A 16,906-nucleotide genomic window follows, 5' to 3' on the forward strand; every position below is an offset into this window, starting at 1 on the left:
GCTGAAAAGTTGTAGACCTTTAGGTCTCCATTACAGTTTTGCTTTATCACTTCGTTGCTTCTCTTCCCACCTTGCCTTCTCCCTATAATTCCTGGCTAGGTTCCATGCTGCTACTCCAACTCCTAACGGAGGCACCAGTAGTAAAACCCATGCCCACCACTGCGGACTCGTCGAGCTGATATGGGTAATTGCTCGTCTAACCTCGCTTTCCAGTTCCGCCTTATCGCCATCATTCCAGACAATAACACCTCTTGCACTCTCAGTTCCCCTAAACTCTGCTCTCTCAACCTTTCCATGCACATCACCCTGGCTCTTCACACGATTCTCTGCATCTTCAGCACTAAGGTGGGGGTCTCTGGCACGTAGTCTCTGCATCTGAACAGCTGGGTCTTTGACTCCAACAACGATAACAGTCCCGCAAAGAGCATCCAATCCACTTTCGAAAAGTAGAGGAACATCCAAAACCACAGCCCAATGGCCATGTATGTAGTACCAAAGTAAGGCACGATACATCTCCCATCTCACAGCAGGGTGTACGATGCCATTAAGAACTGATCGATCTTTTTTTCGCTCTGGAGAGTCGCCAAATACCCGTCTGCCGAGGACTGGTCTATTCAAGGGCCGTCCTTTACCAGGCTGTTCTTCGGGGAGTAAAAGATCAGGAGTTGTAGGTCCAAAGTAGTCGACTATAGCACGGTATCCAGCAGTCCCTGGCTCCACGACTTTTCGGGCAAGTACATCTGCATCGATTATGGGGATGTTGTAAGGAGGGGAGGCTAGGAGGGACGAGACGGTCGATTTGCCGGTGGCTATCGAGCCAGTTAAGCCTATGAGAAGCATAGTGCGTGCCCAGGTTCGGTGAATATTGGTTTAGACTGGTATTGTAAGGCTAAGTAAGGCTCATAGAGCCACAGGGAGTAGAATATGGGCTGGCTGGTGTTGTTATTGCATTATACAAGTGTAGGTGTTGTTGCGGAACTGCCTAGGAACGACGTCACCAAGAAATAAACAATATCTCTTCAGCCTCGGCTTAAATAGCTGCCTTGATTTGTTTTACCTGCACACCGTATACCAACCAATGGTATCCCAACATATAATGTTTATTCCCCAGTATAGAAAAGAGACCTTAACCCCGATACAATTGAATATAGAAATGTGAGGATTATGGAATTAGCTGATCATTTGATAGAATTAGCTTGTTTGACCATTGATTTACCCATAAATTAAACCACCCCATAACAAAAAGATGAAGCCTTCAATAGCAGCCATTGAGAAAGCAGAGAGATGAAACAAGCACATGCGGCCTAGGCTAGATATCTACCAGTGAAAAAACTGAACAAACAGAGAAACAGCAAAGTTACTCCTGGTCACCTGGAGCGAATTCATCCATCCCAATATCTTGTCCGTTCGCGGTGTCTTCTCCGCCTGCCAGAACTTTGGGCTTTGGATGTACTCCATTGGCAGCCTGGTGACCGGGTGTAACGGCCACAACATTATCGTTCTCATCAACAAACTCGAAGTTATACCGAGATAATAGGTGGGGGATAGCCGAAAGCTGGGGTCCATAGCGCGCCGTGTTGTCATATAATTCGAAGAGGGGTACTGCAAGGAGTTTCATGTTTTTGGGGACTGAGAGAACCTCTATATAGAATGTTAGTATCATGTCCCTGTGCCGAATTTTTAAACTCAGCCCCAGGGGGCAAACTGGGCGTTAAAACGGGACGCAACGTACTCTTCTTGGGAAGCTGAAGGAAATATAACTTCTTGCACTCTTTCGGTCGAGTAACATGTCCTGGAAGGAAAGGGTACATAAATGTTTCAAAATTTGGTCGCCACCATTGCGCCAGGGTGTCGCCAACTTCCCAATCTTCATTGACTCCTTCACCAGTGAATTGCGATCCGACTGGCGCAAGTCTCTCATTTAATCTTGCCTTGAACCCTTCAATCTCATCGTCTGAGTGTTGCAGATAATCACCAGGCCTAAGTGGAAAAACCCTTCAGCAAACTCAAATGTAGTATGCAATAACTCGGTCTGAATACTTACAGTTTGAAGAAGGCATTTGCGATCTGTAGCATGAGAACATGTGGATGGTTATGTTCGTGGCATACTAGTACGCCTTCACAGGTCCGGCGCATTCCATACTGCTCGTAGTGTTCTTCTAAGCGCTTCAAGCGCGCAAGCACTGAAGGGTCTTCCTCGGGTTGTGTTTCCTTGGTGCCAAATGTATAGTTTGAAAGGGGATATAGTCTGATGGTCTTTGGTTGGTTTGCGGAGAATGATTCGGGTATGATAGGTCTGAAGCAAAGTATACATCAGCATATATCAAAAAGTAACAAACCCGCACACGAAGAGATACTGCGTTTGGCTCTCAAAATGTCACTTGGGCTGGCGGTAACTTCGAGTAAGGCAACTTACGGCCGTGAACTTTGCAAGGAGATTGGGGATACGGCGGACATGGTGGTTAATATGTCGTGGAAGGTTGCGTTTCCGATACCCTTTCAGGTCACTCAATATACTCGTTTAATCCTTCAGAGGATTGCACCAATCTATCCTGTTGGTGCTTGCAGCTCTGAGCTTCTGGTTGTGCCTTTCTTCTTGCTATCAGATGCAGTTCGGCCCTAGCTCCAGTCAGGTGACCGATATGCGGATATTTTATATTCCGTCTAATCACTTAATTATTCCGAGCTATATCATGTGACTAAATTAACTGGTCTAAAATAGAGTTTTGAGGCTCCAAATCCTATTTTCACTGTCACCCTCTGATTGAGTGTGATAATAACAGCCCCTAGCTAGTATATTAACAGCTATGCACGCCTATCGAGTAGCATAAGAGTGCTTGTGTTCTCGACTAGATACATCAACAACGTACTAGGCCGATGGCTGGCAATGCTTCCAGACAAGTTCTTGAAAGTTCATTAAGAACTAAATAATGGTTGACCCATTTCAAACAGCGTGGCAAAACATTGGTTATTATTTCCTTCCCCGTTCTCAGCATTTGGCCACGTATGATGTTTTATATTGAGAATGTATGCGGTAACCTCAACACCATGCATGCCTCATACATGACCAGAGATCTATTCGTTCAGGTCTTCGTTAGAGTCCACATGGCCGGGATACTTCTCCATCAGCCCCTTTCGTATAGCTTTGAGACATTCCAGCTTGTTGTAATGTTCAAGGTCAGGCCAGCCATGCTCTCGATAAATCCCCTGCAGAAACTCGATAATCCCAGCTGAATCGCCGTACTGTGAGTTATAGACATCTTTTACAATGAGTGTATTAATCGGAACGAAGAGCAGACGGCGAAACTGGTCCTTAAGAATCTCAAAGAAGTCGGGGATGGCCCAGTATGCACCCTCAGCGCGCCACTCTGCCTCCATCGGTGCGTATTCATACGGGTCATCCCAAACTCGCTCGCAAGGGGCATCGGGGTCATGTTGAATATCTCCATTACACTCTGGCTAATAAATAACGCCGAGCTCTGTGTCGAGGAGAAGATTATAATTATAAAGCCCACCACTTGTAAGACCAATAACATGAGGCGGTACATTATCTTCTTCTGAGCATATTTTAATACCTTCGGGATGTAACCTACCCTTATTTAGGGAGGCACAAATCTCCTCCCAATTTGCAAAATCGCTGAACGGAAAGGTTTGGGGTCCATCACCACAACGATTCGAGCGTATATAGGGAAGATATCGTAGTAGCGACGCGACTTCGTCCGTCTTGCCCAACTGTTGTATGGCATTAGGGGTAATCGACGGCCAGCCTCCTTCTGGTGGCTCCAAAATAACGCTCTCCTTTAGGTATAGGGTGGTAAGAAACTGGTAATACCCACGGACTGCGGCAATGCACTCCTCGCGTGAGTAGGTGATGTCGTAAAGCTCCGGCATATTGGCGAGCGGGCTGGCCAGTTGATAGGCTGTGGAAAATGTTGTTGGACGCTCGTTTAAATTTCACTGCATAAGTAAGATGCTTATGTTCTTGTAGGGTATCAGTCACAAGCACATCCGGGTCTGATGGCGGGAACTTATATATTTATATCAAGGCCAGGGCCACCAAAGCAGGCAGGCAACACTGCGAGCGTAGCCGACGGTAAAGTCATTTCCAAAGCATTACTTACAATACCCCTGCCACGTACCCACGTACCCCTCATAAAGCTGAGGATTGGCCATTTGGTCATGTCTTTCTCCTTGTCCCTGGAGGTGTCTCATGCGGGTGGTTTCGGCCAGTAACTTCCAATACTGAATTGACTACAGACACGGAGTAACGATTGGCGCCTGGCCGCCAAGGCTTGGCGGGTCTAGAACAAAGGCGGCTCTTTGACTGTTGCCTGTACGGAGTAAATACCACCTCTTTACGTGCATCTCACATTCATACTGGAGCCAGGGTTGATGTCTTCCGACTTATAGTTATACAAGGACAAGGGGCTAGCTAAGGCCGATTATAATACATATAACATGACGCTGATATAACCGGCAACCGCTAGCAACTCAGGCCTGCTTCCCGCCCAGCCAAGAACGCTGTTTTTCATAGGGGTAGCAGTAGGTTGGATAAGGTCTGTAGCTGTTGCTCCCGCGCCTGGTACAGCTGTCGGCCCGGTTGTCATCGATATCCCCTTCGAGGGTCCAGAGCCAGAGGTTGGCTGTGGATTGGCGTGGCATCCAGCATAGATTCTGGTCAGGTTCAGCCACGTCCTACCGCCAGGAATCGAAAGCATGGCGTTGTACCAGCCAAGCGGACACTCTGCGGCGGCTGAGAAGGCCGCAGAGCTATGTGACTTCCACCATACAGAGGCTGAGCTGCCATAGGCGGAGTAGGCCGGTAACTGAGACGCGGGTATTGAAGTGCTGAGGCTGCACCAGTCAGAGGCACTCTCGCGTTAATGTGGCGCATTCCTGGATCAGCTCGCTGCCGTGGGAGTGGATAGCTGTTAAAAATGCGCCGGTCGGTCGCGGAACGATGAAGTACTCGGTAAGATTCTGGGTCAAGCACTGCCATGGATCAATGGTGACGGTTGGCTCCTCGGTGGGCAAGATGGTGGTGATGTCGTCGTCCGCGGCAGCTGTGGTGGTGGCAGCCACACCGGCGAGGAGGAGTGTGAACGCAGCCCGCATTGTCTTGTAGGCGCTGTAAAGCTAGCTTGTGTGGAATAGCTAGTTGTATGTGAGTTGGGTAACTACATGAAAGGGGCCTTTTATTTATACTACCTGCGTTTTTTCCAGCGGAGGCAGCAACCACATCGACACCCCTGCAGGGCACTTATTACCTGGCCCTGGCACATATATATGCATTGAGCCTTCATACCGCGATATATGGGGTATATGGAAATACTTGGCCTTTTCGGGCTCTTCCAATTTGCGTATACATGCATTCCACATGCCTTTTATCCAATCAATCATCCTCTCGCTGCACTGCTTGTGTTTGATATCTGCTTCAAAAAATTCCCAGCATCTATATACTTACCCCCGGCGCTAAATGAAATTCTATAACTATGTTATTTATTACTCCGTCCGCGAATACGAAGCAGATCACCAGGCACCCACTGGCAGGGATCTAGGGATCCATACATAAATGCACAAATGAGCAGGTATGTTTTGGCGTAATAGGAGATCTTAGAGCAGATAATCTGCCCTCCGTTCTTCCGCAAACTACGGAAGAAATATGTTAATCAGCTACTTTATTTAATAACTCTATTGATAACGTCATTTTTCATATAATCTAGTTTTTATTGAAAGGATTATGCCACTACTGCATACATCAAGTAGGGCCTTGTTGCCAGAAAAAAAAAACAGAAAGAAAAAAATGAAATGCCTCTACACCATGCATCTCGACCCGGAAGCCATCTAACATAAACGTATCCATACCACAGCCTCCATGGCGCCACCTTTTGAGAGATATGCCCGGACTAAAAAACCCCCTCCACCTTCATAATACATACCAGCTAGAACTGAGAACCGACAAAACTATCCAAGCAGAAAAGAAAAGTCTATTTTTTCTAGGCGAAGAATAGAATTTATGAAACCTATCTATCGGACTTAGAAAGTGGTTTGTTCGTTGCTCTTACTCGGTTCTTAGAGTTTTGGGTCAAAGTCTTCGAATTCAGAGAGTTCGACGACGGGGACTGTTGCGGCGCTCACACCCAAGCGAGCCTTGAACTCAGGCACATTGGTGATGTATGTTGGTTTATGGCTGGGTGGCCTAACTGCGTTGTTGGAGGTGCCGTTGGTAGTTGGGGTTGGATCTTGCTTTGATTCGGGTTCTTTGTCGCCGTTTGCCACGGTCTTGATGCCGACTTGGGAGAGCACGGTTGGCAGGATAGCCTTGGCTGGCTCTAGAAGCTTCGTGGCTTCGTCTTCGGCCATTTGGAGAGCGGAGGTGAGGTGGTTGCGTACGGTGGAGACGATGCCATCTAGGTTGTTGCTGGAGATAGCGATGTCCTTGAACGCCTCCTTGAACTTGTCGGTGTCGACCTTGGCTCCAGCAGAGCCGAGGAACTGCTCGATTGTTGCAAGGACAGCGGTTTTTTGCTCTGCCGAAGCAACTAGGCTTGCGCTTGCTTGGGCCTTCATGTGGATAGATAGCTTCGCACGAGTAGGTGAGTTGGGATCGATATACTGGCGGTAGAAGGCAACGATATCATCCTTGGTCAAATCCTCCAATACAGCAGCGTCGACCTCGTGCTGCGTAAAGTCAAAGTATTCGGAGCCGATATGGGTCCAGAATCGACTGGTTTCGGAGCTGAGGTTCTTCAGCTTTTCCAATCGCTTGTTGATGATGCTTCGTCTGTGACCTTCAAACTCTTCATCAGACATCGAGGTGAGGGTCTCTCCGAAGTTTTCAAGGAAAGAGTCGATGCGAGATTCAAGGTACTCGTTGTCTCGCTCACTTTGGATGATGACACGGTATCCCATGGTGGTAGATGAATAGCGGGCACCGCTCCAGACAACGTATCCAAGCTGTTCCTTAGTACGTAGCTGGTCAAATGCTGGCTCGTTAGTCATTTGACCGAAGAGCAAGCATTTTGTACGCAGTTGGGGTTCAGTCAAGGCTCCGACAAAGAGGTAGTACTCGATGCAGTGGTTGATATTAGCTGGGTCCTTGAGGGTCTCCTCGTAGATGAAGTTGCTGCCAGGGGGAATGATCATGTTCCTGCGTACATGCCACTGCGACTGGGGAAGGGTTCTGGGCTTGAGGATAGATTCAACGAGGTCAGTGAGTTTCAAGGCATCCTCCTTGTATAAGTTGCCATGAGCAAGGACTTCGATATGTGTCTGGCGAAGCAACTGTGGGTAAAAGGCTGCAACATCTTCGAGCTGGATGTGTTCCAGCTCAGGGGCCAGTTGCTCGTTGATCCAAGCCTTCTCTGCGGTCAAATACCTGGTGAAGCTTCCGACCTGGTAGTATGGCAGTTGGTAATCTGCGTTCTTGTACCCACGAGCCATACGCTCCTTGACAATCCGGAAACGGTCCGGTTTGATCTCGAGGTCTCTCATGATGGTCAGGACCTTTTCGAGCAACACTGCCATCTTATCGTTGTATCCAACGATTGCTACCTCCAGGCCGAAAACGCTTGGGGATAGGTCATAGTCCAAACCTGCGAGCTCAGCATCGTAGGAGTATTCTGTCAAGGCGTCCCTGACCAAACTACAGTAAAGCTTGGCCATCACGTTATTTCCAGGGGTCGCGTAAACGAGAGGGCTTCGGAGGGTGATTTCCAGCGCAGCCTTGGGCACCCAGAAAGTGTCGTCCTTCTTGAACCATGTTCGGACCTTATCATCTCTTCGAATAAGGCTCGGTCGTTTCGCAGGTTCAGCAACTTCCTTCTTCTCAACGTCTAGTCTAGTTGGAACAAATTCGTTCTTATGAGGCATATGCAGGTCCGGGATTCTGCCAGTAGAAGTCTCTAGCGAATGGCGGATCTCAGACAGGAGGTCCTCTGGGACCCTTTCCACCTTGTATTCGGTGCCGTACCACTTCTCCTTCTTGTCCCAGCCTCCAGGGAAAGTTTGAGAGACGATCTCAATATTAAAGTTGTCTGCATTGAGGTACGAGAGGCCCTTTAAGATGAGTTCTGGTTCGAATTTGCGCAGTAAGGTCGAACCGCTCAAGAGCCATTCGCGAGGGTATGGTTTCTGCATGACGCTGCTAAGGCTGCTGGTGAATCTGCTGGCCGGGGACTTTTGCTTGAACTTGAAGTCTACCTCGGAAAGGTTCTTCATCTCGTCAAAGATCCACTGCTCGGGTTCTCGTTTCTTGATCATAGAAATGTACTGGAAGATGGTCTTGATGACCTCCTGGTAGTGCTGCAGTCCATCCTCGGTCAGACGAATGGAAACGTTAAAAAGGGCTGATCCAGGGCAGATGGGCATGGAGCCAGCAGAGAGTTCGGTAGCCCATCCCTTGGACTTGATATAGGCCAAGATACTGCCGGGACCTTCGTGTCCGATCAAGTGGCTGATATACCGACTAGGCTGGGACTCGTACAGATCCTCTTCATCAGGGTAAGGGAAGAAAATATCTAGGGTCCTGCTATCCATCACTGGCTTTGCAAAGACCATATTAAGCATGTTTTCCTTTTCGAACACCTCAATGTCGTCCCACCGATTCTGTGGGAGGTCCTTGTTCTTGACATCTGCGAATAACTCTGCAACCCACGCCTCCAGCTCGTCCAAGGGCTCTCTACCCAGGACAACTAGCTTCATCCGGTTTGCAGAATAGTGCTTATCATGGAACTTCATGAACTCCGTCCTGACGTCTAGACCACGCTCCTGGGGGTCATCACGTAGAGTCTTTAGGTTTCCGGTTGAGAAGTGGTTGTAAGGGTGCTTCGGGTTTGAGAGGGACTTGTTTAGCTGCAGCAAACGCCACGGATCACTCTGCAAGTTCTTCTTGTTCTCCGAGTCGACGGCCTGAAGCTCACGGTCTAGAGTGGAAGGGAGGAAAAGAGGGGCAATGAAGAATTGGGCAAATCGGTCCAGAGCACCATACAGGGGAGGAGTCAGGTCGCTTATGGAGGAGCTAGCACTGTTTGAAGCTCCTTCGACCGTGAGATGGGACATCTTGTCTGCCAGGATTCCTCCAGGGGTTGGAGCTGGGGATGGTGAGGCAGAGGGCATGCCGGAGGGGGCCTTGGAGCGTGGATGGGAGGTAGCAGCAACCTCGAAGAAGTAGTTTGTCTCTGTAGCAGCTGTGTATGCATTTGAGTGGCCGGAATGTGCGGCTAGATACTGGTTATAGTCATTCTCCTTTGGGTACTGGATTCAGAAAAGGGCTCCAATTAGCAACTGTCATGGTCAACGTTGAGAGGGCAGTGTCGTATAAGGAGCAGGAGCACACCTTTTCCGTGCCCATGAAGAGCAGATGCTCGACAGCATGGGCCATACCAGGCATGTCATCGTCGTCTGAGAAGTTCCCTACGTTGACGTTGACAGAGGCACTGGCCTTGTCTGTATCCGGATCATGGACCAGGAGGGCCTCGAGCTTGTTGGGCAACCTGATGACTCGGTACGTGCGGTTGTCCACCGACGGCTTCTCCAGGCTATCAGCCAAACGCTCGACCTGCGCCATGGCTTTCGACTTCTTCTTGTCTGAGGACTCTTTGAGGGTAGTTTTTGCTGTTGCTGTTGCTATTGCAGTTGCTGCGGTGGTATAGTGCGTGGCTCCCAACAACGCTCCGGAAGAGGAACGAGGGAGACGTGCAAGCGGTTGACGGACGAGCAACAGCTGCGGTGAGGCCGGAAGGAAGAGAGGATGTCCGCTAGAGGAAGAGAAGAGACGAAAACCAGCTGCAGGTGAGTGACACCGGCGCGTAGCTGGTGAGATGTGAAGCCGTCTCGCGAGGAACCTTGGAGGCATACGAGGGAACGCAAGCAAGTCAAACAGACGGGAACTGCCAGCCAGTCGACTTTTCAGTTAGCCAGCGAGCCAGCAACGCAGACGACGTGTCCGACTATCACAGAGCACACGACAGAGGGACAGGCAGACAGGCAGAGAGAGACTTACCTCTGCAGACCGCTGGACAAGTCAGGTAAAATAAAGGGACGCGGCAAGACGAGGAAGCAGGTGAAAGAGCCGAGAGATGCTGACACTGTGTTCCCTCGCAGGCTAAAAGTACCCACACAGCAAACAATAAGATGTCACCGCTAAGTCCAAGCCCTATATCAGTACATCCGCCTCTCCCCTTACCTCCCCGGCTGGCTCGTGTGCTAGGGGATCGAGGGGAGAGAGATACGATACCCCTGGATGGCGATGTTTCTCTAATCAGCGGGCGACTTAGTTACGTACGGAGTACCTCTTTTAACGAAGCCCAACCTTGCTAGTAGCTGTCTGCTGCAGCCTCTTGCCTGGGGCCGTTCATGCAAGTGACATGGGCTCGGGAATCGGGATGGGCTTCCCTTGGGCCGCTCAGCTGTGGGAGCTGTGGAAGCCACCGTTGCCTCCGACGCCCGCGGCTATGCCAGGCCCGGCAGATGCGTCGTAGGCGCTGGCATGCATCATCTCTTGCTGGCAAGGTGGCTTCTCATCGTATATATATACTTGCAGCTGGTGGTGACGGACTTAATTACTTAGTACCCAGGTACGGAGTAGTTATATTACCCCTGTATCTACTTCCTTATCTCTGGAAGTTATCAGCCATGTCGACGGCAGACTGGCGTTGTATTCCATGTCTATCAGTGTCGAGGATACTGGCTATCCCTACCGCTTTACCTAGTTACTATTACTATTGACTTCATCTTATCAGCTCGGAGTTCGTATTAGTCCTGATAGCCGTCGTCTCCTTGCAGCCGTAGCATGCCTCTTCTGGATACACATATGAATCTCTACTCTAATACTTCGTACCACAGCATGATTCATGATTCATGATGTACGCCGTAAAAAGTAATACAAGAATCGGAAGAAAGTAGCAAAAGAAATAATAACAAAAAGAAAAAAAATAAAGCTCCTAGCCAGGATCGAACTGGCGTCGTCGGAATCAAAATCCGATGTGCTACCACTACACCATAGAAGCGAGCCTTTAGCGGCAAATTCAAGCAGCGGTTGGTTATAAGCGACTGCCCTCTCTTACTACGAAAAAGACTACAGACAACATAGATAAATAATCAGGGATGCACCTACCTACCTAATGTAGATATCGAAGTAGTTGACTACAGAATTGAACGCATGGTTATGCGTTAAGACATCTGACTTTCTACGGAGAGCGTCTTACATGCGGCCCCTTGCCGTCGACGTCAACATTCTATCGTTATCAAGACACGGATCAATCTATTTCCGAGGCAAGTAGTTATATAAAGGCCCACGACAATGAAGATTGAAACTTAGGCTCATAAATGGTATAGGTTGCTTTAACCATCCTGAGTATGCCCTTTTGATGAAGGCGTTCTGCATACAGTCAATAAAAAGCCCTTTTCCAACGATTTGGACCCTCTTGAATTATCACTTCCATGGGTGTTAAAATAGTACATCCCCTGAGAGGACACAGTCATAAGGGATCATCACTGTTTTCATTTCGATGCACCGTGACCCTGGAACCAAAATATTCTGAAGCTCAAAGTAATCAATCCTGGGGAGGGAGATGTTGAGTTTTTCAAGCGCAGCGTGTGGTGTTATATGACGATCCGCACCAATGAGATGGCATTTTGGCTGGTCTGAATCTTCCATCCTAAGACTCAGCTCGATTTCGTTGTCTTTGATCGTAGCAAGAGTTTTGGATTCCTTCAATTGTCTTTTAGCAAGCGGCGCAAAAAGGCATTCGATTCGCAGAGTACTTGGGCGAAAAAACTTACATCAAATATTCTGGCAGTGACATCTGCGGACGAAATATTCCTATACCCAGACGGTTCCACGACTATATACGGAAGCTGACCCGTATAACTCCATCTCCATCTATATTTTAGTTCTTGGTATGGAGCCTCGTCATAAACCTCAAGGGTCAAAGGATGTTTGGCAAAGTCCACAACCACGCCGTCGGCGATATATTTCCAATGGGCAACTTCTTTTTCGTCCCCCCGAATGATAGTTTTGTGTGAATACCGCAACTCAAGAGAGATTCCCGATTCCACGCTTTTAGGAACGACACCTTTGTGGGTTGAAAGCTCCGGACACCGGCTTTTAATCTGCTCAACCAGATATGCGTTCTGAAAGACATTTCGCGATATGATGATGCTGGCACTGGAGTGTTTCGACACTGGGCTTACACTATTAGTACTGAATCTGGGATCGCAGTCTCCATATTCTCGTTGGCTGGCTCCAGTGTCGATGAAGATGTTAAGCACACCAGGTTGCCCAGCGAAGCGAAATGTCTTAGGGCTAAGAGAAAAGGAGGCGGAATCATAGCCATTAGGCCTAGGCACCCGACCAAGGCTCACAATTATCTTCGCGATGTGCTGGGGCGATCCGCACCAGCGCCTGATATTTTCACAGATCTCATTCACCTGCTCGTCGGAGTCATCTTGATTGCTTCTGATCACGGTCCAATGAGAAAATTGAGTATCGAAATGAATCGCAGAATAACTGTCGGCTGTACTCTCGTCATCAAAAACGAGGTTGTTCTCCATCCTCTACATGACTCGTTAGGAAACCGAACAGTCAGTTTGATATATGCGGTCAGGTATATAACGCACCTTGATCCTTTCTGATACCTCTTCTCCGTGCATAGATGCGAGCGGAATCATGGTTTTGAGTCTGTACCTGCCAGGGGCAATTTCCTCCGGTTTTTCATCTTCGCCATCGATATTCAGTTGCCTGGTCCCTTCGAGTGAGAGTGTTATCTCGGCACATGTTCGCGTCCGGGTAAGATCGAATTGCAGCAGTTGAAGCCCAAGCGAAATGCTATATTTGTCAATGATATGGCTTCCGAAACGTAGGGTGAATTCAAGGCTTATGCGGTTCTTCCAACCCGTCCATTTCTCTTTTAGTAGCTGATTGATTTCTCGCTGGGAGTAGGACACCACCGCATCCCAATTACATGTCGACTCGTTATTCTGCAGTGTCTCATTCAACTCCTTGTTTGAGAGAATCGTCGCCATATCGAGTGAGTCGTATTTAACATGCAGTTCTCTGTTGAAAAAATGATTATATGTACTCTGTTAACAGTGGGGAAGGGGGAGACGGGCAGTTTTCGATTTTAATTCTTTCGACTCTCGCTTACACTAGTTATGTCCCATCCAAGCTGTATGTCCTTTGGCAGCTCTGGGGTCTTCAGCGACGTGGCAGGCCTGAATCTGGAGCAACATGTAACGGCCCGGCAACCCAGTTCTATCGCACATGTCCTGTCTAAGTTGCTCCTCCCCGCAGTCCCGGTTGCACAGCAGCCAGATCTTCAGTGTCGTAGCAGGTCTAAATTTTGAGGCATGCATATACTGCAAAGTATCTATATGTTGAATGCCAAATTCAGCTCTGCCACAATCAATTACATGGATATCAAGTAATCGACAACGCATACGCTGATCCGACAATGTCTCCAATTGAGAACCATAAACCATAATGTTTTGGTTGGAAATAAAGGCCGGTCCGGGGAACCATCGATCATATCCGCATCGAGGCCGCACAGGTAGTGGCAGAGTATGTCCTCGTTCATTTGACATCATGGGGAAAATTTAAAACCCGGCTGCATTCCGAAGAAAGTACCAGTGTGGCTTGCTGAACAGGGTACTCCATGAACAATTCATCCAGGGCACCTGAATATAACTTCCCAGTCCATCCATTCTCAATCGCCTGTTCCATAGGCAACCAGAGGCGATAGAATTACAGAGCAACCCAAAAAAAAAAATTGATGCTCAGAAGTATCCACGATGTCTTGGGATCCAGACACTATCAAATATCCTGCAAATGACCCCGCCATCGTATTATCTGTGTCAGAGGATGCGTATGAGCTTATAGCCCTCAAAGATCCATTAGCTTTGTATGTGGAAAACGCAGTTGTGGAGAAGAGCATTAAGCATGAAAACGCGAGTGCCAGTCAACCGAGCGAATGTTACCTTTTCACTCATAGTCTCAATACTGCTGGATCGGCTACAAACCCGTTGATAATTGGTACTCCGGGGTTGGCCGGGACATATACCCAACCGAATGGTATTCAGGGAGGGGTTCTGGAGATATATGTCCAGACTTTGAAGCTTGATGCTGTTAAACGCCTCCGTCTGCAAGGTCTTAATCATTACCTCCTTCTCTAAGTGATTTGAAAAGCCCAGGCTGACTTTGGGATCTACTGTAGCGCATGGGGGTCACGGCCACAATCAAATCACTGGGGAACCAATTCCCGATATTGGAAAGGCTGGAGGAGATGGTGGTGATGGCGGGAAAATCACGATATATGTCGGGAGTCAGTTCAAGGAAGCTTCGGACCGCGTTCAAGCTGTCCTTGATAAAATTATAGATGAGCATTACCACTGGCCCGCGGACTTTACGAACGATGTGAATAAACTCATGGAGTGCGTATTGGCAGAAGACGTTCAAAAAGTACATCAAATGCCACCATCCATGCGAACGGCTGAAGATGTCTTGAAAGTGTCCAAAGAGAGCATTACGCACGAGTTGATAGCACTGTTGACGGCCCTACAGAGACCGGAGGATGAGCTTCTAGCGGAACTCTCTCAAATTGCCAATGTAGATGGAGGGGCCTATGGGGTGGGAGGAAAAGGTAAAAAGGAGGATGGTAAAAACGGCAAGGCGGGCAAGGAAGGAACTCTCTCAATTATCAGAGCTGGAGACTATCCCGAAATATGCAAGAGAAAAGTCTGCTTTGCTCACCCAATTCAGTGCCGCATGCTTCTAGACAAGGCAAATCTTCTGTGGTTTTGTGGAACGCTCAGACAGAAAGCTCAGGGTGTCATCATCCTTGAACGAATCCTGAAAAGGCTTGAATTTCTGGACTTTAAACCCGCACAACAGAGTCATGCTGAGGAACCCCTATGGTCAGCGTATCGGGCGGCTGAGTACGGTTTGTTTCTCACTAGTGGCCCCAAGGATGAAGAACCAGCATCTATTCAACAGCTGCGCGCAATCAAGACAGAAGCTGAGGCTGCTCTGATACATATTCGATCCGGCGATGACTATTACGGTGGCAAGTCTGGAGATGTGCGACTAGGGGCGCGTAAAGTGCCTCGGGCGTCCTTTAAATTCTACCAGGAGACAGCAGCATATTTCGTGGAGTACCTGGCAAAGGCCGAGGACACTTACCGCAAATGCTTGAGCAGCTCAAAGGATGAGGAAGCAAAAAGAGAAGCTGTAAGAAAGAGAATCAGCATGTGTGAAACCGTAGCACAAAATGCGAATACTATGATTGCTGAAGCAAAGAAAGATCTCGTCAAAAGTGGAATGGCAATCCGGGTCCGCAATGAAGCCATCAAACCCGCCAGAGAGAGACTCGAGAAGGAGCTTGAAACTGTGATGGATCTTATTCGGAAGCAATTTGGTGCAAATTTCCAGGACCTGCTAGATGCTTTGGGTCAGGTAATATTTGTTCACGGTTCCTGGCCTATGGTTGGACTCCAGGGGGTTGAACTTTTGAACAAAGGGATATCACAGATCGAGAGCGATACTGGAGTTAAGGTCAACAAGGACTACTTGATCAAAAAGATTCATGACATAAGTAATACCATTGAAAGCCTCGACGAAGGGTATAACGTGCTGAAAAAAGACGGATCACTGGACTTGTACGATCCGGGAGCAGCCAAACTCATCATTTTAGAAACGGAGACCATGAAGCTTCTTAACGAATTCTCCTTCAAGTTGGGCTTGGAACCCCTCAAAGAGGTCAAAAAGAGATTTGATGCGTATATCGGTGAGTTGACCTGACATATTCCTGCAAATTTACGTCTATTCTTTGACCCTATGAATCGAGAACGACTGATATGTAGTATATAGACGCTGTACAGAAGCGAAATAACGCAGTGTTGTCCTACAATGTGGCGCTGGCCCTACTCCTCAAGTACGAAATGGAAATTGAATCTTTAAGGGCACTGAAGGGGGAATTGGAGAGAGAGGCAAGCAATTTGGAGGCAGCGCACCCTACAATGCAGGCTTTTCTCAAGAAATTATATGGAGATTCCATCCAGATCGCACAGCTCTGGCTGTATAAAACTCAGCAGGCCTATTGTTTTGTTGCCTTGAACAACGAGAATGTGATTGGGAAAGCAATGGCCGACTTCAATTTTTCGAGTTTTGATTCAGATATGCTGAGAGCTGTCCACGCAAGTCTATCTAACCGATACCGAGACCATACGGAAAGCATGGGACAAAGCACTCAAGTTTACTCGGGTCTCAAGTATCATTTAAAGGAACGGGATGTGAGAATTCTGCAAAGCGGTGGAGATATGGGCGTAATACTGGACGTCTACATCTCGACCAATCCGCCCACCGATGGGCCAGATGTCTTCTTCCGTCGAGCAGACGTCCGGCTGACAAAAGTGCGGTTCTTTGCAGTTGGAGTAAGCACTAGTGACGATAGGCTTGACGTGGTTATCACACACAGCGGCAAGGAGGCCATATTAGACAAAGAAGGAACCCGATACGAATTTGATCATGATCCTCTTGTGGTCGGGTTCAAGTATGATACCACTAAGATGAAGGCTGAGGGGCCGGATACATCGGACGGAGACATTGCATCAGCGAACGACGACAAGTATGCTTTAGTTGGGCCCTTTACAAGCTGGAGAATTGAGATTTTATCGGAGTCAAACAAGGATTTGGACTTGTCTGATGTCTCAGCCGCCTACTTCGAATTTGATTTTCGGTATCGAGAGATGCCTATGGAATACTAGGGTTGTAAAAATTGTTTCGGGTCTTAGTTAATCTATTTCAGCGGTTTCGGACTATTCAATGCTATTGTTCTAAGACTATATTCTGCAAATATATTATATATATAGGGGGCTCAATGGTCTAGTAATGATACTAGATGCTACCGTC

General features: G+C 48.1%; 7 protein-coding genes and 1 non-coding gene across 8 annotated transcripts; 1 reads left to right on the plus strand and 7 right to left on the minus strand.

Annotated features, from left to right (window-relative positions):
* Nucleotides 1-30: 30 nt before the first annotated feature.
* MGYG_04056 (dephospho-CoA kinase) lies at nucleotides 31-840 on the minus strand (the record flags this gene model as incomplete). Its single annotated transcript, XM_003173835.1, has 1 exon — nucleotides 31-840. One exon carries the CDS (start codon nucleotides 838-840, stop codon nucleotides 31-33), a length of 810 nt encoding a protein of 269 aa, XP_003173883.1.
* A 517-nt stretch (nucleotides 841-1,357) lies between these two features.
* Nucleotides 1,358-2,457, minus strand: MGYG_04057 (cleavage and polyadenylation specificity factor subunit 5; the record flags this gene model as incomplete). Its single annotated transcript, XM_003173836.1, has 4 exons — nucleotides 1,358-1,641; nucleotides 1,733-1,980; nucleotides 2,045-2,296; nucleotides 2,417-2,457. 4 exons carry the CDS (start codon nucleotides 2,455-2,457, stop codon nucleotides 1,358-1,360), a joined length of 825 nt encoding a protein of 274 aa, XP_003173884.1.
* Nucleotides 2,458-3,075: 618 nt separating this feature from the next.
* On the minus strand, nucleotides 3,076-3,891 carry MGYG_04058 (hypothetical protein; the record flags this gene model as incomplete). Its single annotated transcript, XM_003173837.1, has 2 exons — nucleotides 3,076-3,455; nucleotides 3,516-3,891. 2 exons carry the CDS (start codon nucleotides 3,889-3,891, stop codon nucleotides 3,076-3,078), a joined length of 756 nt encoding a protein of 251 aa, XP_003173885.1.
* Nucleotides 3,892-4,442: 551 nt separating this feature from the next.
* MGYG_04059 (hypothetical protein) lies at nucleotides 4,443-5,115 on the minus strand (the record flags this gene model as incomplete). Its single annotated transcript, XM_003173838.1, has 2 exons — nucleotides 4,443-4,800; nucleotides 4,874-5,115. 2 exons carry the CDS (start codon nucleotides 5,113-5,115, stop codon nucleotides 4,443-4,445), a joined length of 600 nt encoding a protein of 199 aa, XP_003173886.1.
* A 957-nt stretch (nucleotides 5,116-6,072) lies between these two features.
* On the minus strand, nucleotides 6,073-9,568 carry MGYG_04060 (A-factor-processing enzyme; the record flags this gene model as incomplete). The annotated part of the gene is made up of 2 exons (XM_003173839.1): nucleotides 6,073-9,255; nucleotides 9,338-9,568. 2 exons carry the CDS (start codon nucleotides 9,566-9,568, stop codon nucleotides 6,073-6,075), a joined length of 3,414 nt encoding a protein of 1,137 aa, XP_003173887.1.
* A 1,370-nt stretch (nucleotides 9,569-10,938) lies between these two features.
* MGYG_10539 lies at nucleotides 10,939-11,009 on the minus strand. Its single transcript has one exon. It is a non-coding gene; the product is annotated as a tRNA-Gln (tRNA).
* Nucleotides 11,010-11,449: 440 nt separating this feature from the next.
* Nucleotides 11,450-13,026, minus strand: MGYG_04061 (hypothetical protein; the record flags this gene model as incomplete). The annotated part of the gene is made up of 3 exons (XM_003173840.1): nucleotides 11,450-11,713; nucleotides 11,806-12,549; nucleotides 12,622-13,026. The coding sequence occupies 3 exons, from the start codon at nucleotides 13,024-13,026 to the stop codon at nucleotides 11,450-11,452; spliced, it is 1,413 nt and encodes a 470-aa protein (XP_003173888.1).
* A 765-nt stretch (nucleotides 13,027-13,791) lies between these two features.
* MGYG_04062 (hypothetical protein) lies at nucleotides 13,792-16,761 on the plus strand (the record flags this gene model as incomplete). The annotated part of the gene is made up of 3 exons (XM_003173841.1): nucleotides 13,792-14,146; nucleotides 14,214-15,782; nucleotides 15,866-16,761. The coding sequence occupies 3 exons, from the start codon at nucleotides 13,792-13,794 to the stop codon at nucleotides 16,759-16,761; spliced, it is 2,820 nt and encodes a 939-aa protein (XP_003173889.1).
* Between the last annotated feature and the right edge of the window lie 145 nt (nucleotides 16,762-16,906).

Source organism: Nannizzia gypsea, genomic scaffold (genome assembly GCF_000150975.2).
Source record: "Nannizzia gypsea CBS 118893 supercont1.3 genomic scaffold, whole genome shotgun sequence".
Taxonomy (NCBI): Eukaryota; Fungi; Ascomycota; class Eurotiomycetes; order Onygenales; family Arthrodermataceae; genus Nannizzia; species Nannizzia gypsea.